Source organism: Sprattus sprattus (assembly GCF_963457725.1).
Source record: "Sprattus sprattus genome assembly, chromosome: 3".
In the NCBI taxonomy this organism is placed as follows: domain Eukaryota; kingdom Metazoa; phylum Chordata; class Actinopteri; order Clupeiformes; family Clupeidae; genus Sprattus; species Sprattus sprattus.
This window is the reverse complement of record NC_137922.1, coordinates 51232234-51253449: the sequence shown is the minus strand read 5'-3', so window position 1 is coordinate 51253449 and position 21216 is coordinate 51232234. Positions and strand designations below refer to the sequence as shown.

General features: G+C 43.7%; 1 protein-coding gene across 1 annotated transcript; it reads right to left on the bottom strand.

Annotated features, from left to right (window-relative positions):
* Nucleotides 1-303: 303 nt before the first annotated feature.
* rab21 (RAB21, member RAS oncogene family) lies at nucleotides 304-20279 on the bottom strand. The gene is made up of 7 exons (XM_080835023.1): nucleotides 19933-20279; nucleotides 8618-8677; nucleotides 4935-5042; nucleotides 4604-4667; nucleotides 2654-2708; nucleotides 2390-2478; nucleotides 304-1646 (listed from the first exon to the last, which is right to left on the bottom strand). Exons 1-7 carry the CDS (start codon nucleotides 20074-20076, stop codon nucleotides 1504-1506), a joined length of 663 nt encoding a protein of 220 aa, XP_080691149.1. The 5' UTR covers nucleotides 20077-20279; the 3' UTR covers nucleotides 304-1503.
* Between the last annotated feature and the right edge of the window lie 937 nt (nucleotides 20280-21216).

The following is a 21216-nucleotide window of genomic DNA, read 5'->3' as shown; positions in this document are numbered from 1 at the left end:
ACTGGTGTTTCTGTAACAAGTCCATAACACTTACAGCTAAACATCATAGCCCAAGACAGCTGACTTATTGATGTATATTAAAGTTTAGCCCCATAAACGCCTACGCTTAGTGAGATCTAATGGACGGAATGGTTCCTGATGGGAATATTTGCCATAACTAGAACACACGTTACCCAGGAGGCCTATTTAAACAAACACTTACAAGTTAGGCAGGTGATCGATTATTGACACCTGCAGCTAGCTCATGTCACTGGCTTTGGCTATGGAATTTCTTTTTAAAATAATGACAATGTCTTTGACACCTAAGCATTATAAATTGTTATAATTGTTCTATAACAAAACAAAAAAAAGGAAACACTTGACACTAGCAGTTAAAAAATTACAATTCCAAAAAGTGTGCTTTCACCCACAATTGTTATTTTTCTCCATTTTACAATCATCAACGAGACTAATGTACATTTGTCTACACCTGTGTAATGTTTTCCCAAAGCTTGTAAAAGCAGATAAAATATTCAATATGTATTGTACAAGTCTTTTTTCTCTTCTCTTTTTTCTAGGTTGTTGTTGCTGTGGTAATTTTACACACACATTCTGGCAACCAAGGGGGTTCAGTACAACAGATGCATTGATGGATCAGTTCAATCACCTACAAGAAGCCATAATCCACCCCAAAATAAAGAATCAAAAAGAAACAAGAAAGAGAGAAGAAAACAGAGCAAAGACTGAAGAAAAATCTAAAGAGCTCACTTAAGACCACAAATACATAGTTCTCAGACATGAAGAATTGGTACATAAGTTATTAAATAATAAAGATCTTTTTTTTTGTCGTTGTTGTTGTTGTTGTTGGTAGTTTTAAAAGTAAAACCAATTAAGCCTTGTACACAAAAATCAATCCAACATGCATGATGTTCACCCTTGCCAAAGGAAAAAAAAAAGCCTCATACAAACTGTACTGAACAGCGTTTCTGTGCACGTGTGTGGATAAATGCATGTATGTGTGTATGTATGCGTCTGCATGTGTGTTTGTAAAGTATGACAATGGTCTCTTCCTGTTGTGGAGTGAACCAACTTTACTCGGTCTGCTCTTTCGCAAAAAAAAAATCATACATACATCCTTTCTTTCTTTCTCTTCTATCTCACTCTTTCTCACGGAGTTTTTCCTGTCAACCGTTTAACTTGCTCACTCTTCTCTTTCTACTGCCTTATGTGTGAATGGGTTTGTCAGTCTTCAGGTGTACATCCTGCAGCATTTTGTTTATTTTTGTTTGTGTGTGTGTGTGTGTGTGTGTGTGTGTGTAGATGGGGCCTGAAAAAGCTTGGTTGTGTGGTTCTTGTTGGTGTGTGTTTCTGGGGTGCTGGGTGAGGCTAGGCCGCACAGACAGCTGCAGTCTTCATGGTAAGGGGCAGTTGGGGCTAGGGGGTTTGGGGGTAAATCAGTCCTGGGGCTTTTTTTGGGACGGGGACGGGGAGAGGGGTGAGACGGGTGGCTTGGGACGGTAGGGCTTAGCCGGATGAGCAGCATCCTCCCGCAGGCGTCGCTGCTTGTGGGTCATCATCGACAATCTGAACACCTCTCCGTGCGTTCCCCGACTGGCTCGCCCCATTGCCCTTGGCCCGCTCTTCCGCTTGAGCTGTGTCCATCATTCCTGCCATACACACACACACACACAAACACACACACTTATTACTATGGAGATCTTTACTGAATAATGGTGTATGGACTGGAGGCTACTGTTGTGTCACTGAATGTCATGTGTTGTTGTTCATAAAAAGAGTCATAGGATATTAACATTGAGTGTAAACCAAAACATTTTAAATGGCTGAGGACATGACTTGCTGAAAAAAAACAAGGAATTCAGAAGATTTGAGTAACTTCTGCTTAAAGTGAATTAGCAGCTAAATAGTCACAGCATTAACCATTTATAAGAAACTCAGTCCTGTGCTACTGACAAACTACTGACACAACTGTCCATGGCAATGCCAGCATTAGTGGGCTGCTGTATCTCATCAAGTTAAAAACATTATTTACACCATGGAAAGCATTATGAAAAGATACTACTGTGAAAGAGAAACAGATGTAGATAGACAGGGAGAGAGTGAGAAATAGATAGACAGACAGGTAGAGAGTAAGAGTGATAAACAGAGATAGATAGACAGCTAGCGAGACAGCTAGACAGGTAGAGAGTGAGAAACAGAGATAGATAGATAGATATTTAGAGGGACAGATAGACAGGTAAAGAGTGAGAGTTAGACACAGAGATAGATAGCTAGGGGGACAGATAGACAGTTAGAGAGTGAGAGTGAGAAACAGAGATAGGCAGCTAGACAGCTAGCGAGACAGATAGACTGAGAGAGGGAGAGAGAGCAAAGACAAACTGTTAGTGCTTACTTTTACAAAGGTCGAGAAACAGTTCTTCGATGCCTTTATTTAACTTGGCTGACGTGTGATAGTGTTTGGCTCCCACTGACTCTGAATACCTGCAGGGAACACATCATCAGAACAAGTCCACAGCACGCACGCACACACACACACCAAACACACGCACGCACACACACAAACACACACACACACACACACACACACACACACACACACACACACATGTACACAGGCAGGACTGGGGGGTCTGAAACATGAGCCATTAAAACCTACCCCTCTGCTTCTTCCAAGGACACGTGCCTCTCTTTTTCCAGGTCTGTTTTGTTACCTACAGAGAGAGATAGAAAGAAAGGAGAAAGAAAAACAGTGGGGGGAGAGGGAGAAATAAACAGATTGAGGAAGAGAGGGAGATAGGAGGAGGATGAGAAAAGGGGGAGAGAGAGAGCAGAGAGAAGTGAAAGAAGGAGAAAGGAAAGAGGAAAGGAAGAGAGAAGGAGGGTCGAAGAGAGAGAGAGAGAGAGAGAGAGAAAGAGAGAGAGAGAGAGAGAGAGGCAAACTCAGCACTTGAGAAGGTCATCATGTCAAAAACAGTTGCCAAGAACATATTTGTAGATGTTATATGAGGTGTATGCAGCTTACGAGGCCAAGACAACCCGGAAAAAAAAAACGTTTGGACAATCACTTAATTCCAAGCAATAATTAAATACCAAAAAACCTTCACATCACTGCTTCCATAAGATTTGTGGCCTATACTTACTACAAGACCAATGTAGTGTAACTAGAAAAAAATGGTATAGATTTAACCCAGTCTGTATTAAATCTGGTGGCAACCAAATGGTCCTGGTCAAATTCACCTAGTCATCATGACACTAGCAGAAACATCTGGATGGACAGACAGACACACGGAACACCTAAGGTTCCCAAGCTCCATGAAATGTTACATTCACAGCTACATACAAAAATAGATACATGACCAGGCAGACCTGATGAAGTACCATGCAGAATGTATGCCTCAAGGTCTTGTGAAATACACTCTGAAAAGGTCAAAGATGAAACCAATGGCTCAATGGCTGCCATTCATGAGAAAATGGCCCTTGTGTCTTTCTAACCAGAGATAACAGTCTCACTGTACAGGGCTAACCGCATCAAAAGGGCACATAACTCAACAGCTAACAGTTAGCCAAGAGAGTACAGTAATGAGCTATTTTACAGTCTACACTGACTGGCGGGAATGTGCTCAGTACTCTTCAGTACTCTCCGTTTACGCACGACGGCGTTGCCAGGTATGGCTCCAACATGATTTTCAAGTCTGCTGATGTTACCATTGCTCTTGGCCTCATCACGAGTGGCCTTGACCTCCTCTCAGTAGGCTGACTCATCACAGCGGTGCAATGATAGTAATGTCTGTCTCTACATCAGTAAAATTAAGGAAATGATTGTGGACAAACAGGAAGCATACCACCACCCCCCCCCCCCCCCCCCCCCCCCCCTTCCCAGGCAAAGATTTGTGCTGTCATTTGTGAAAAGCTGAAGTGCTTTGGACTTGTCCCCTGAGGTCAAACAAACACTGTGACAACATATGCCAAAAAGAGTGCAAGTTCATTCACCGGTGTCTCGTCACGAGGGCAAGCAGAGATATTTTTCCAATCAGTTGAGAGCTTACGGGCACAGGCTCGACACACACACACACACACACACACTAACCAGTAACCAGACCAACAGGTCTCACTCTCAGACAACCCCACTACTGATTGGCTGGGCAGAGAGGGTTAAACAGCCCCAAGCTCCTCCTTGGGCGTCTTTGGCCTGCATCCACATGACATGAGGTTCAGTGAGGAGTGAAGGGATAGGCCTGTGGTGCAGTAACTCACCCACTATACATAAACACATGACATGAGGTTCAGTGAGGGATGAAGGGATAGGCCTGTGGTGCAGTGAGGCCTGTGGTGCAGTGAGGCCTGTGGTGCAGTGAGGGCCTGTGGTGCAGTGAGGCCTGTGGTGCAGTGAGGGCCTGTGGTGCAGTGAGGCCTGTGGTGCAGTGAGGCCTGTGGTGCAGTGAGGGCCTGTGGTGCAGTGAGGGCCTGTGGTGCAGTGAGGGCCTGTGGTGCAGTGAGGGCCTGTGGTGCAGTGAGGGCCTGTGGTGCAGTGAGGCCTGTGGTGCAGTGAGGCCTGTGGTGCAGTGAGGGCCTGTGGTGCAGTGAGGCCTGTGGTGCAGTTACTCACCCACTATACATAAACAAATTTCGTTCCCCAGCATTTTCCTTAATTCTTTCACCCAGTTCTTCACCTGTGGAAAGACAACAAGAAAGGGATACTTACACAGTCAACATAAGATAAGAAACAAAAGCATGTGACAGTATTATATATTACAAATGTATTGTAACAATATTTATGTATTGCATTCTCTAAATTACATTTTAATGTAGCAAATTTAGTAAACAAAATACGGTCAACATCACATATACTGCATGAACACATACCTGTCTACAATTAAATACTTTAACCAGACAAATACATGACAGGTGTGGGGGAAAAAAGAGAGTTCACTGCCCACCTTCTGAAAGGAGTCCTCATCTGTGATGTCGTATACTAAAATGGCTCCATTGGAGTCTCTGTAGTAGATGGGTCCTAGTGCGTGGAACCTCTCCTGACCGGCTGTGTCCTGGTTGGACAAGAAGAGAGAGAGGCATTAGGAGAGCTGAAGAGAGAGCCACAGAGTGATAAAAAAAAACAACCAAACTTAATCCACGTAGAGAAGAGGGTGTGGGAAAGGGGGAGAGAAATATAAAGAAGAGCAAGAAGAAGAAGAGACTGAAAGTGTATATGGGCAGGGTACAGGTCAGAGTGTTGGTGAGAGAGCGATAGAGAAAGTTCACGAGTGAGAGTGGAAGGCGTAGATGTACAGGGGGGGACTGTAGAGCGTGAGAGAGAGAGAGAGAGAAAGAGAGAGAGCGAGTATGCCAAAGGGGAAGAGAGAGAGTGTGCAAAAGGGGAAGAGAGAGCGTGAGAGGGGCGAGCTGGTAGACAGAGGACGTGCTGGAGTGCCAGTGAGAGATACTGATTTAAGGGTCACACATGGGTCGTAGTGCCAGTGGGAAATACTCATTTAAGGGTCACACATAGTGCAGCGGTAGGGCCTACTGTTGCTCAACAGCAGCTCGCGGGAGTCTGACAGGAGCACATGGTTGACGTCACATGACCCGGCCGCACCCTCTGCAGTCACATGACCCCCACGCTGCTTACACTGCTGACAGTCAGCAAGTGTGAGCGCTTCCAGCGCTTCCTGACCCAGAGGGCTGGGATGCTTGGCCTCCCACGACAACAAGCATGCTGTATGTAACAGGCATCATTTATCGGATTTAACCACAGCAAACGCAGTTTAAGATGTCTGGCCCGCTCATCTGTTAGAATTAGGCTGGGGAAGTGGCCACGTGTTTGTGTCTGTGTCTGTGTGTGTGTGTGTGTGTGTGTGTGTGAGTGAGAGAGAAAGAGAGAGAGATTGTGTGTGATTGTGTGTACATATATGCGTGACAATTTTGCATGTTTGTGTACTACTTATACGGTATAGGTTGCATAAGAGTGTGTGTGTTTTAGAGAGAGAGAAAAAGAGAGTGTGAGTGTGTGTGTGTGTGTGTCAGTGTGTGTGGCTGGTAGGGGAAAAGATTGGAAGAAAAGAAAAGGGGGGCAGCACGCAGGCAGAAGCCATATGTTCCTGTGGATGAGAGCCGTAGCCTGGAGACAACACAGCCCCTCTCTCCCACTCACCTCCTCTTCCATCGCTCTCTGTCTCTCTCTCTCTCTCTCTCTCCGTCCTGGTTTTCCACTCTATCCATGGTTTTCACATTACGTAAACATATGCCTTCTCTTTTCCTCTGTCTATCTCTCTTCATTTAAACATGTCTATCCTTCCTCTCTTTTTTAAATACTCCACATCAGTGGGTGACACTTAAGCCTCCAGTGCAGTATGGAATAAGCCAGCTCTTAAATCTTAATTCCCGGGTAGTCAGAGAGAAGTTTGCTTTATTTAAGGGGCGTAAGGATTCATATTTACAAATTTTGAAAACTATTAAACTAAGTTTAAAGATGCAACTATACCGTTAAGCAGATTCCCATCGAAATATACCATGAACTGGCCGATGGCCGATTCTCAAGTTACGAAACTTTGCTGCAAATTCTACTTCAGTAAAGTAGGGTGACCCCAGTACCAGTAAAAAATCAAGTTTGAAAGTACATGGCGATTCTTCTGCTGATGTAACTCAGTACAGAAATGACAGAGTTGCATCTTGAGAAACATACCTAACATGATCTGATAACCCACTCACGTGGAGATAATCATACATTACTTCTTGTGCAAAGCAGTGGTATCCTGTTTTTGAAGTGAAGTGAAGTGATGAAACTGATTAGCCTGACGTTCTACTTTCCATCAAAGCTCAAGAGAAAGGTGCACGTACACAGATGATTATCTTTTTCCCATAATTTATTTACTTGAGAAAGTTTGAGAGAATTGCTCTCCCTGTGCTGGGAGAAGGGAGGGGGGAAAGAGAGCTGTGAGTTTATTTCAAGAGAAGCTTTCTCTCTCGATGATTGAACAAGAAGATGATTAGGAAACAGCCTTTTCCTCTGTAATGTTCTATGGACCAGGGATGTGCCGGCTGAGGTCGAAGTGACCTTTGTGGTGGGGTAAACTACTAAAACTAGGGTGACCAGACTTCCTCATTTACATGTCCTCTTTTCGAGACCTAAAAAATGCTTCCGGCAGGGATTCGAAAATTGTCCATGATTTTTCCTCGTTGGATATTTGTGTTTCTCTGAGTCTTAAACAAAGCAGTAATTACGTCCTTACAAGTTTTGAAAAGGGTATCTCCCTTACGTTCCACCTTCTTGCGCAAGCTCTGACTGTAGAGAGAGCGGTCATTGGTCGTCGACCATCTTCCCAGTGTTGCCAGATATGATAATTATCCTCCAAATACGATCATTTTGAGCCTTTGATACGATACACCATTTCCAACCTGGCAACACTGAGCTCCTTCCCGCCTCCATTAGTTGCATCGTTTACAATAGTACATGGCATCTGCATGTGAAAAAGATGTCTAAAAACTCGTGGGGAGAGTGCGGGGTCCCACAACGAAGTGTCCTCTTTTTCACAAACTCAAATCTGGTCACCCTACACTACGCTGTCTTCAATCGAAGAAGCAACAATGTATTTGTTAGGTTAGGATTCCTAAAAACGAATACCACCGTTTAATTAATGACACTTGGCAAACTTGTTTATTGCAGTACAGTGGATGAAATCATATCTTCAGTCAGTCTTGGCGGAGTAACACATATACAACAGGTAGTGTTACACAAAGCAGCTACATTAAAGATGCAGAAAGCTGCAACAAACATTAAAGCCTTGGCTGTGTGCTAACTCATCTGTTAACGAGGGAAGGACACAGGCTTATATTATATACCTCTCATTGTTGATGTCAGAAGCTGGCTAGTCACATGCCGCACTCACACAACGCGAGTTAGCAGCCTACGTGTTTATAAAGGTGTAAGATCATGGTTTAAAGATTCCTCTCATTCTGTCACTTTGCAAACCCTTCAAAATCTCTTCAGAGGGGTAGTATGCACACGTGGCAGAGGCTATGGCTACTCAACAATGGGACTGTTTGGATTGGCTTAAGCTCAGCAGATGAGTAGAAGGTCGACACAAATCTATGGTTGTCGTGAGATATAATTTAGTTTTATGTGTTAAAGGGCTTTGCAACGTTCATGAATTGCAATGTACTTGTGCTAAATTGCAATTGTACAATGTGCCTGGACCGTTTTGTACGATCATTTTTCATATTTATTTCGCCAGGGCGCCAGGGCATGTGGTGTGTGTAATAAATGCACCATTCATTAATCGTATCGTAGCCCACATACCTAGATAAGTATCCGATGATCTTATCAGGGAGAGATGCACACCCCTACTTGATATGCATATTATGGCCTGAAAATGAGAACTATATTGGAGGGGAGGGGGAACTTACACAAGACTGTCACATGCTCACATGAGGCTTACCGCACTAGGGGGAGTCTGTCAGTTCTACTCAAAGCAATGACTATAGAGAGAGGGAGGGAGGGAAGGACGAAGGAGGGAGGAAGAGAGATAAAGACAGGACCAGGAAAACAAAGAGAGAAAGAGAGACAAAAGGAGTAAGGAATGTTCTAGCATGACACAAGAATATAGCAGACAGCTGAGGTCCTTACCCAGATAGCGAGATTGACTCTCTTCCCTGTGATGTTTAGTTTCTTTGTAAGGAAGGACGCCTGGAGAAAAAGGAGAGAGAGGAAGAGGAACACAATTATTTCAGCACATATGACCCAATACAAGCCACCAAGGCCCAGGCCATCAGAACACACAGCAGGAACAGACCTAAAAGTAAATGATTAAGCCACATAGGACCCAATACCCCCCTCCGCTGCGCAGGCCTTCAGAACACACAGCGGGGGCAGACTCTAAAAAGTCACTGCAACTTTACTGGAGTAGGGAGTAGAAACTATGCACAAGAAGACACCATATGCACTCCACGCATTCTGTCCCCGATTTGTCCTTGACTGGATGTCACTGTACCCCCATCTCCAAGGTAACACGAGCCTGTCTTCACACAAGCAGCTGCTTTTATTCTCTTCATCTTTCCCACATGCACTGCGTTTCGTTTCATTCCCTCATGGTCCTCTCTTTCTCTCTCATTTTCACTCTCCCCTCTTCCCTGTCTCTGCTGTTGTGGGTTGGTGCCACGTCATTCTCTGATTCCTTCTCTCTCTCTCTCTTCTCTCTTTGTATTGTTCTCTCGCTTTCTCTTCCTCACGCTCATCCTCTCTCTCCTGTCGGTGGACCCAAGGCAGCTGAAAGTGTTCCGTTCCCAGCAGCCATTTGTCTGCAGATCTAATCCGCATCAGAGCAGAGGTGTGGTTCCGTTTCAGTTTCCTTTTGGAAGAATCGCTCGGAATAATGAGGCTACAGCATGGGCGGGAACACTGCCATCTAGAACCAAATCAGGCCGCCCTGCCCTCTCCAGTTCTACTTGTGTCTGCTGGAAACTTTCGCCATTTCAACCATACTCCCTCTGATTCATGACATCAGAAGAATCTCCAATCGATGAAATGTGATCCTGAAAACACCATACTGAAGCAGGTGTTCAGAGAAGGGAAGTGAGCCCTTATAAGAACGCTCATTTTAATCGTGAAGGGAAAAAGAACATCTCCATCTTCAATTGTTTGTGGGAGTTTATTAAGGCCCAGCAACCACACCAGCAACTAGTGCAGATACACAGAGTCAACACCAACACCAGCCGCATAGGCTAAACATCTAAACACACATGCATACAACATCAAAGAGCGCACACACACACACACACACACTCCAAAGCAAAGCAAACACGCACACACACCGATCTCACTAATGCAGCTAATGTTCAGACAGCTTTACGGGCCTCTGGGGTATTGCCTCATGGGGCATATGACCTGCATCACATGCGTTCAGCGTGGGGGGGCTACTTGCCCCATTGACCTCCTTTAGTTCCACAGCATACATACATGTGGGAAGAAAAGAAACCGTGGGAAGAAAAGAAAAAAAACTTTGCCCCAGTGGCTTTAACACACACACACACACACACACACACACACAAACACACAGACTTGTGCTGCCGACACCTAAGCTGGCATTAGTATTAAGCCACCATAAGGACAACATACTGCGCTAGCCAGGAGTCTGTGTACGTGCCACACTTCATAAAAACACAGACCAGATCACAGGCTGGGCTAGGATGGGCTGTTCACCTTTGGTGCTTGGGAAAGGAACTGGGAAAAGTTGACTTGGCTCTGAGGTGCAAGTCCACATAACACATCATGGCTTTGCATGTTTTTCTGGCATAGCCAATTATGTATCCAGGCCATATATAAACAGTCCAAATGACAGTAATCTGAACAGGGCAAACATGGATGCAGGAAGTGACCTTTGCTTTGGTGACTCAGTCTATTCGGAGATCATGATTAACCCAAATACGTATCTAGGCAAACTGTATGAATCTTCAATATAACACTGCAATGGTATCCAGCCATACAGCCGATTGCCTACATGAGCCCTGAGTGCATTAGCCTATCTTCAGTCACATTTGCATTGCCAGGCCAAGAACCGTTCTCCAGTCAGTTAAATGTGAATGCAGGGACAGTCTGTGACAAAAGTAATGAGGACACCACAGAAATATTTCTGCAGCATCTCTGTGAGCAGCGTCTGTGTGGTGTGATGTGGTGTGGTGTGGTGTGGAGGAGGCCAGAGTGAGAATGAGTCGCTGGATAGGAATGCACACAGGACTACAGGACAGAAAGCTACCAAACAAGGACGCTCAGGGGAAGTAGGACAATGGGTCCAGCGTTCACCTTCTGTCTGCCTTCATCAGTCATCTGCAGTGTCTCTCTACCCAACTCTCCTCCCTGTCCCACTCGAGTGCCCAGGAACACACTGAATAGTTCCTGGCAAGCTTGTTTTTTTGCAATCTTGTTCTCTGTCTGTGTGTGTGTGTCAGATCTGTGAGGACATTTCATCATCTGTCCTTGCACCTCATCTAGGCAGGCAGAGGGCCTAAGGCACAGGAGGGAGAGGGAAAGGGAAGGTCCTCTGTGTGTGTGTGTGTAGAGCTCCCACTGGGCTGAAAGAGACAGGATGAGGCCGGGATGTCAGTTTGACAGCTTCATCTGCTATCAGCTCATCGTGCAGAAACTCACTCTGAGGGGAGATGGCTCAGTGTGTGCGCGTGTCGATATGATGGAAATATCAAGCTCACAAACAGCTGACTGCAGGCAAAGGAACTCCTCTCTGAAGCAAGTGCCGCAGGTACAAACACATCTCCATAAACATGATAACATCGACTCGACAGCTCTGTGGAGCAGAGGCCTGCCTACCCACATTCACTTCCAGTATTCCTGTTAGTCTCTCACGCTCTCTAATGCCGTCTCGGGCCGAAGGCCACAGCCTGAGCCTCTCCTCTCCTCTCCTTTCTCTATACCTCCTGAGGCCTTAGCTGTGGGTCAGACCAGGTGAGCCCCACCCCCTCCCACACACCCAACTGTCTGCTCCACTGAGCGGTTGCTCTTTTCTCTGAACGAACCAGTCACATTCAACTGACCTCAAGGAGGAAATCTGCAACGCTTATATCAGATTTGGTATTTGTCTTCAGCTAAGGGACGAAAACAACAGCTCTAGATTTTCTTTCAAAATCCATACCTGTACTGAGGACCATAAAAATACCTTCAGTTGTCGCAAGTCAATCAACAATAACCTCGGTTCAACTTCAAGGTAGCTCATTAGTGTGAAAAATGTACATACGCAAGGTGCATTTCAAGGACATGTACCACCAGTTACTGATCTCTGAGGTAAATGTTTTGCCATGTACTGAAGATATAAAACTCTGAAGTCTGACGCTGAACTCGCTTGCAGAGTCAGTTATCTCTTCAGATGATATTCAATCCAACCAGACTGTCTGTTTCACACCTGCTCCGAGCGGGCCTTAAATAGCATCTCTGATGGAGAAACTGTGATCTCGCCCCACCGCTCACAGCAGCTGCTGCCACCTGGGAGACCTGTCCAGGCTTTTAATTACAAAACACACACACACACACACACACACACAAGATCTGGGCCTCGACATATTCAACAGTCAGTGGTCAACTGTCTGTATCAATGACTAAAAGCAATGGATGTGAAAGTGTTTGCATAATCAAAAGTGAGGCTACCAGAGAAAATGTTACCAAATAAGGGGGCGGACACGGCCAATTTTCTATTTAGTGCACATGCTGTCTCCAAAAAGCACTCACTCTGCGGACACTCGCTCCAATTTTGCCAACCGCTGTTGGTTTCATTTCTTCCGAACCGACGTGCATGACACCATGCCTGTCCACCTTTTTTCACAGCCATTAGTCTGTATGATCATTGGCTTCCTCCCTGTCTGACAGAGAGACAGGATTAAGCGCAAGACTAGCTGCGCTGCTCAGCAGGGTCTGTGAATGCAATCGCACAGCAGCGTGGCAAACGAGGCCCAGATGTCTTCTCTGCTGCGCTAACAAGCAACAGTCAACTCGCATTGGACAGCAATACGCCTCCGCATATCACACAAACAGAGGACAATTACTGTCCATAGGAAAAAGAAGCACTGGTCCCTTAGGTGTGGATAGATCTGCTCCCACTGTGCTGCCATGTTCCAGATATCTTCCAACACTAGTGACACAATCTGGGAACACTTGAAGCCATTAGGGAGAGATCCAGATCGTCTGAGCATTTGAGAGATTGGTACTAAACTCAGCCCGAGAAAAACGGGAGGGCTTTTCAAGGTTAACATTTCATTACACTTCTTAAAAAAGGGATGCAGTGCTTAGAATGATGGTAGATTCACCCTGACACTGTCAAGCTAAGGATCAAAGCTATGCAGCGAAGAGAGAGGGGACAACATAAGACAAAAAGGAGGATCTGTGTGTGTGTGTTGATACTTACACATATAAGAAATACCCAGCACAAAGGGAAACAGATATTAAGAGTGAGTCAAATTGAGCTGTGATTTTGAAGGTTTGACATTCCAGAGTCAAGGGCATGAATCGTTTAGGTTATTACACACAATAAGCTAAACAGTGTTCTCATGTGCACAAGGATTAACAGCTGATATACTTAAATGAGGCACTCTCATTCTTTGGTATTGCCTAAGTTGTTTAGGGCACTCACACACAATAAAGTCAAGCACCTTCACTACACATGGTGACATGATCTTGACATCTGTGCAGGCAGGTCATATGCACTGCGAAGAGTTTGCAAAAAAGACACTTTCAGAAGAATCCAGGGCCCGTATTCACAAAGACTTTGGTCTTAACACTAATAGTACACAAGGCTTTCTCAGAAAGCCTTTTCACTAAACTGCAGAGGCCACCTTTTACTAAGGAAAAGCAAGAAACCCCTAAGCCAACAGAACGACTTCGCTGCTATGGCTGACGCCGAGTCTCATGCACAAGCTTGCAATGATCTCTGTGAAGGGTTGATGAGTGACAGGTCTGTGCCAGTGATGTGCTTCAAAGGAGAAAACAATACATAAATAAATAAGTATTCGACATATTCCATTACTAATTTATTTGTAGACTACGCTGCAGACCGACAAAGTATCTACACACCATTTTGAAATGTATTATGACTTGTCTGTGTAGACAGGAGCTAGTTCTTTGGAGGCGAACTACAATAAAAAGTTTCACTCAATTTAATTTCAGCATTGAGTAGGTTGTTTTGGTTGGTTGCTGACGTATTGCATCCCTTACAGGCTCTATAAATATTCCCTCAAGATTGAGACTGCATCTGGATTCAAAGATATTCTAACGTGAAATATAAAACGGCCATTTTCTGTTCATTTGGGAGTAAGGCTTAGTGAGTTAGCACTTAGCAGTCCTCTTGAATACTTAGTTCTCCCAGACTTAGGTGCTTCTTTTAGGCCAGGAGTTTCTCCTAAATTGGCATGTTAGGAGCTACTTTTAGCCTTAAGATGCTTTGTTAATACGGAGCCAGAACTCTACAGGACAAAGTATCAAAATACTCCAAGTCTGGACGCGCAATCTACAGACCATTAAGAAGAAATCTCATGTGGGAAGCAAATCTGGTCCAAACTGAAAATAACTTGATATGACGAGCATGCTTGGGCCTTTCCGCCAACACATGAGCATATCATTAGCAGCTATTATTAACTCTTGATAGATCAGATCAGAGAGGAGGTAATGGGAAGGGGGGCATGATGAGAAAGACACGGAGGTGGTGATGTTGGTTCTGTAGGAAGAGGGGGGGGGGGGGGGGGGGGGAGGAGGAAGTGTAGTTTTTAGTTAAACCACATATGGAGTTCCACAGGTGTAAAGGGCACCGTGACGATGCCACCAAACATGGCCCCTTGTGCCAACTTGCTGTCACAGAGGGGATAGGTCATGTGGGTTGGTGCTGGCCGTCACCAAAAGAGAAAAAGAGATGGCAATGCTCGAAAAACAAGACGTCATTCAATTCAGACTAACCACAATACTAACAACAACCTAGGCTAAATGTTTCATTTAACTGGGAGAATGTGTTGTGGGAAAACGCCAAAAGCACCAGGCTTAATGCCGGCTCACCCCCCTGTTCTGGGTCACTGATTCATCGCACAAACACAGGTGGATGGAAGCAACCTCCTGCGGTGAGGAAGGAAGTTATGCTCCGTGATGATCGTGTTGTGATCGGTCTCTAACGTTAATTCTGAGCAAACAGGCCAACCAGGAAAAATCCAACAGAAATCCCCCACACGCTCTTAATAACAGCCCAAAGTAAACACACACACACACACCCACACACACACACACAAACAAGGCAGCAGCCCCCGCACCTTCTGAAAAACAGCAGCGGCAGTAAGAAATTGGGCCTCTTATACTTGGAGATGTTGTTTAAGGCATTATGATTGGTCCAACCTTCACACACCAGAGCCACTTAACATGCATAGCATGCAGGCAAGCGGAGAGAGCCTTTACAGCAGCATTGTAACGTTAAGGCCGTCGCCAGTGAGGGCCTTCATCACAACAATGCCTTTATTGTGCTTTGGGCTTGTTTGTGTTCTAGTGAGTGGTTTTGGCTTTATTCACGAACATTCCAGAATCTGGTGTGGAACACTCGCATCACCAGAGGAAGAAGTGGCTGGCAGTGCAGCCTGAGTCACCGTCTTGTGTGCTATGGGTACAGATTAAATGACACATCGCACATTGCCACTGCTTAACATTAGGCCTAAATAAAAGACTAGAGGCCCGCTGTTGACATCTTAACACAGGTGACATTGCATGTTATACAGTGTTTCAATACGGTTGAAAATGTTTCCAGTGTTTCCCAAAAGAGAAAACTCCTAGTTACCAAGGCAGTTGCATCACTATATTTTTGGTCAGTGGGTCTCTATTGGGTAGAGAGTCAGTGGGTAGTTCTATTCACAGGGAGGAAACATACTAATGAAAATGTGCTTTAGGACTGAGCCGCTTTGCATAAATGTGTCCTCTGAATGAATAAATAGCGATTATCAAATTTTCGGATCTGCTAGTGCTTTAAAAAGTCACACACAAAATCTTGGTGCTGCGCTGACCATCCTGGTGACAAATAATGACTTTCCTTCTGCCTCAAAAGAACTGGGTCCCCCCCCCCCCCCCCCCCCCCCCCCTGCAGCCTCCCCATCTTCTTCAGGGCATTTGGAGAAGTGGACAGTTACAGGAAAAGCAGACCACCCTCTGTCAGACTGCATTTCGCAATCAGAAAACTCTGTTTTAGTTTTGCACCATGCAATCACATAGAAGCCATGACCCAAGGCAGGTGTGGCTCAAAAAGTCTGTGTATTTGGAGAAACATCAGTAGTTGCCGGCCCTAACTCAATCAAAGTACTTCCTGGGCAAAAGCAAACAATGGCAGTTTATATTTGCCCACGTGAGACAATGGGGCCTTTTTCTGTACAAAGTTTGCTCACCGGCCCTCAGGGTGAACTTGCTGTGAGTTTTGGAGGTGAGAAAGTCTATCGAGGGCGTCCTGGAATGCTACCAGTGTAAGAGATTTGACCCCTGCTCTCTGTGTGTGTCACATTCAGTGTCGTTCCCCAGACTCCTCAACCAAGTACCCCAAAACAGGCCTGAGAGCAAATTCAATACACCACTGACATGTTTTTGCCACTATTAAATATGCCTATAACCTACTAAAATAACCATCATTATTTCAGGAACTCCACTTATGAGAACTACAAAAAACATACTTAAGCATATCTCTTTCTAAATGATACGTTTAGTAAGGCTTTTAGGGAGGCGAAGGCTACAGTTTAAACACTGAAGCGTTTGAACTTGACTTGACGGGTGCCAGCAAAGAGGAGGTTTACATTAGGCTATGCTGAACCTTGAATGCTTCCACTCAATCAATAGCATGGAGTTGATCAATAAAGCACTACAGCACAAGTGCAAAACAGGCCCAATTACTGTAGACAGCAGTCTATTTTAGACCCAAGACATTTTTCTGATGCCAATGATGCAGAAGTTGTTCAATATTCTCAAGTTCAAGAGAGAACATGCTCCTTTCTCAGTGCAACAGACAGAACAACAGGAAAACCACAGTCTTGCCAGGGACAATTGCGGTTGTGTGGGCCACAGTTTCACCAGCCTCCTCTTCACACCTGTGTACAGCCAAGCAATGCCTTACAGGGGCTTTCCAGATATTTTTAACAATACAACAAACACCTAAATCTGTATGTCAAATGGAAGTTTCTGTTCTGAAGAAGAATGTTCTGAAACAGTTGTTTCATTAGCGGTCACATTGACACCCACAGGGCAAGCCTGCCTCAAATCACAGATACCACCCTGGTTGCATTTGTCTATTTCTCAGTCAGGAAAAGAAACTCCTGAGGCTCAACACTGATAAAGAAATGAAACTTAGCCTAGCAAGGGTGAAAGATCATGATGAATGTTTAGGCTTGGCTATTTGAATCAGCAGTGCTATGATGTGCATCAAATATGAGTGAAAGTCACTTCTGTGCCACTGGGTCATGTTGCAACATGCTCACTCTGATTCATGGAAATAGTGCTTACACTATCGTTTCATTAGAAGTGTTGAATGGGCGTTTTTGTGTGTGAAATTACCTAAAAGTCCCCCTAAGTGTGACCTCACACAGTGCACCGTGTATTGTTTGCATTCACTCACAAAAATGTGTCAGCGAACAAAATACAGATAAACTTGTAGTTGAATTCTACCGAACTCACGTACGGGGCAAATAGCCAGCCAGAAGTTAAGTAAGGGAGTAGCCTGCTGTATTAGACTGGTGGTGAAGCTGGAATTTTTTTAACACAAATATATTAATGTTGAGTTTAAACGGTTCTCACATGCGTTTCAATGTTCAAATCTCACAAAACACAATACTTGTATCTAAGAGCTATCCACTCTCCTAGTGTTTCCCCCCATCTCCCAGTTCAAGACACGATTAACTTTTTCTCAGTTATAGTAGCATACCAGTTTAAAGGCTAGCCTAAAAAGTCAATCTCAGACCTAGTGTTAGTATCTCATCTGACCAGTCATCCATTAAAAAAATTCTAGGGGAAGAACTGCATGAATAATCGTGATGGCGATTTAGCCATAGTTAAAGGTGCATTAAGGATTAATAGCTATTCGCTAAAGGTATGCTAGCAGCTAAAACTAACGAAATCTCTTGAAATGTGCTGACTTTGACATTATGACAAACTAATTACTCAACGACTGTCCTTACACAGTCAAACATCAATCATGTGCAACACAAGACTAAGCAAGACGGCAAATAAGCTACTTACTAGATCGGCAGAAGGTAATCAAAGTCAGGTCGGCGGGCATCGGCAGGCAAAACTACAGAAGGCAGTTATATGCCTATCGACCCTGCTATGCCATTGGCACGGACGCAATTCTCCATATTAAAAGTCATTGTAGCGCCCCAATTTTTTTTAAGCTGTTATTTTTAGGTTAAACTGCTTATCCTAACCCTAATCCTGAAGCATAATTGTTGCATATTGTGCCTTTAAGCAGCCTTAGTAGTTAGTACCTTCTTTAATTTCTGACATATGGAGGCTTTAAAAAGGGTCATGGCTACAATTTTACTGCAAAAAGTGTTGTTGAAGGTCGAGTCGAGTGTTGGTTGAATACGATAAGTCATAAGTCATTACTTTTGAAGCATCCATGCTAGATGCTTGATATTCGACTGGAATTGTTCAACACTATTAGGCCTAGTTATGGCAAAATAATATCCTTTAAAAAATCCTGACGTGAAACATGCTTTGGGTATAGGCATTTTGAAAGTACTACAACATGAGTATTATAAAGGCTTTCTTAGAAACCAGAAGCATGTTTGAAAGAAATCAAATTTCTGATTCATTCATTAGAAATAAAATAAAAAAAAACACAAATAATACTTTTAAGCCAAGTGCTCACCCATGTTTGACAAAGTGTACCATACACCAATAATGCCACTGGAAAGAGCATGTTTATGCCCAAAATAATGTAGTTGGTCATTTAACCAAACTTTATTTATTAAGGTATCAGACATGCCATTAGTAGTATGCCTCTGTATGTAGCATTTCCATTTGTAGCAAAACATGGCGTTTCATAATAGGGACAGATAGTTTGGAACCTTACTGAACTCCATACTAAAACACCTGTAAATTCACAGCCTTGCTGAGACTGTTGAAGACATCAATGAATTTATCAGGACATCCCGAAGACCCATTTTAAACACCTTATATTGTTCAAGCAGGCCTTGATTGAGATTAACTGGGCAACATTAATCATAGAACAATGCACCATAAACAATCTGAAAACACTGCCAAGAAAACATAGGCTACAGATCATGATTCCACCAATGTTATCACAGCCTACAATACTCCCCAGCACACAGTGGCATGGGTCCCTCCATGGTCTCTTATCTCTAGGCATAGAAATTGCAATTCTGACATTCAGTCTTATCTTGGTCTTTCTGAACCATGAAGACTGATACAGGACACTACCGTGTTTTTATAGAACAAGGATTATCTTCCTGACTTGAAGATACCTCTTGTAAAGGAAATGTTTGTGAGACAAAATGGTATGTCCTGACTGGCTGTTAGAAGTAAAAGCTTTGAGAATGCTTGTCAACTGCTTTTGAGAACCCAAGATTACTTGCTGGTCTAGGGCGCTGGCTACAGTCTTCACATCACGCAGAGGCCAGAAACTTGACCTTCCATTCCTTCAAATGCTGTGTCATAGCCCCATACGCTCCAAGTTCCACCAATGGCAACACGAGCTAGGCTTCCTGGTTTTGTTGTGATTTCTCCATATGAGCTGACGTTAGGATTAGGCCATTTGGGCACGGGTTAGTCAAGATGATTCACCACTTCCATAGATTATATCTTTAACCAGGTATTCAAAAATATGGATTGGTTGTAATGGTAAAGACAATGATTTGACAAACCAGGTTACCGTACAAGCTAACTAGCTTCGTTTTACAGACTTGTTATGCCTGGCAGTCTCGACATCTGACCAGGCAGTAATATGACTGCCACATCTAGTTAGCTAACTAGCTAACGATAAATTATATATGTTAAAGATAACGAATGCTATTTCACAGACAGTTGTCAGCTGGGGTATGTTGTAATGGACGGTTACTCATATGGCTTAACAGGTAGCAGCAATAATAACTGCTTATACACCAGACAAACAGTTTTGCTTGTGATTACTGGGTGGTTAACGTTAGGTGGCTAGCTTCTAAACTGAAAATGCGACACAAGACAGACTACCCAGGTAAACAATATTTTCAAGTCAATGATCAGCTAACATTGGCAAGCTACAGCCAGGCCGTGAACCATGTAAAACCAATATCAAATAATTGTTGAAACGTTATCCAAGCTAGCTGGCTGACGTTTAGACTTCAAACACTTTCAGTTAGCACCATTATGCTTGGTTAGGGAAAGTCAAGCAATACAAAACCAGATGCAGAGATTCCACAGTAAACCTAGCTAACGTTACGTACCTGGAGAGTGGTGATGTGTTTGTCGTTGAATTTATTTTCACAATATCGTAATACGAGTGACGTCTTGCCAACACAGCCTTCTCCCAACAAAACCACCTTGAAAGAGTATGTTTTATTATTGCCTCCCGCTCCGCCAGCCGCCATGGTGAAGAAATCCTTCTTCAGTATGTAATAAAACGAGCCCAATATAAACGCCTTGCTCCAGTCACATTAGAGAAAGGTTTGGGGAGATTGATAGAGGGGGAAATGGGGGCACGGGTCCCCTAGGTAAAGGAAAAAAAACGACGGTCGTTCACACTGAACCTGATTGACTTCCTCCACCCTCTGTGTAGCCTAGCCTCTCTTACCCTGCCTAATGGCGTCTCCTTCCTCTACGTCATGGACCAGGGATCATATGACGAGCAAGGCTGGGAGTCACTCTTCAATGCTGTGTAGCGTGCAGCTGAGAAGCTGTGTGTACAAATTAAAAATTAAAAAAGTCGCAGTTGCTTGTGATTTTGAAAGGACAAATGAAAAATGACACCTCACTCTTTGTTCCAGCTGGCAGCACTGCAAATCAGACTGAACAAAACCCATTTTTGGTTGTAAAAAAAGTGGTTACATCTATGCATTATGTTCAATCACTTTTACATAAATAAATAACCAACAGTTTATTGTTAACACTTGTAAATATTATTGCTTCTTGTGCTCAGAATTGTGGTCGTGTGCCTTTATGAAATTATATCTTGCAAAATGTTGTCTAAAGAAAAGACACCATGAAACTATTTTAAATATAGAAAATCATTCTTGTCATCACAGTGGGACCTCAAAGCATGAACATTTTTCATACATCTAAATTGCACAAGAGAGCATAACGTTTTCATTGTTGTGGACACGTTTATAGATACGAATATACTAGGGTACATGTCCTATTGCCAGCAAAGTAAAGTTTTTCCCATTTAAAAGTAATTTTGCATGTGCTCTATCTTCTGTAATGTTAAATGATTAGAAATGTTTCCTGAATAGACATTACCTGATTGTTTGACTCAACATTGAAACCATAAAGCCATATGGTAACTCTGTGTAGGCTAACCCTATTAGACTTCACCGGTAAGCCAACGATTACAACATAATAATGAGATGAGTGTAAAACTTAAATTAAGTACAACACTATTATCTTTATTAAATACAAGGTACCAGTGAAAAAGTGCGATAACAACCTCTTGGTTTTAGAACAGTGTACAACATTCACAACAATTAGCAAAAAGCAAAAAGCATGCATGACCAACGCTAATCATGAAGGTT

What these genes read in the sequence shown, in the direction of transcription:
- rab21 (XM_080835023.1), bottom strand. Translation starts at nt 20,076, where the DNA reads ATGGCGGCTGGCGGAGCGGGAGGCAATAATAAAACATACTCTTTCAAG. An exon ending in GAGTCAATCTCGCTATCTGG is followed by an intron (nt 5,043 to 8,617) that starts GTAAGGACCTCA and finishes TTGTCCAACCAG; the next exon opens with GACACAGCCGGTCAGGAGAG. An exon ending in ATGAGGACTCCTTTCAGAAG is followed by an intron (nt 4,668 to 4,934) that starts GTGGGCAGTGAA and finishes GTCTTTCCACAG; the next exon opens with GTGAAGAACTGGGTGAAAGA.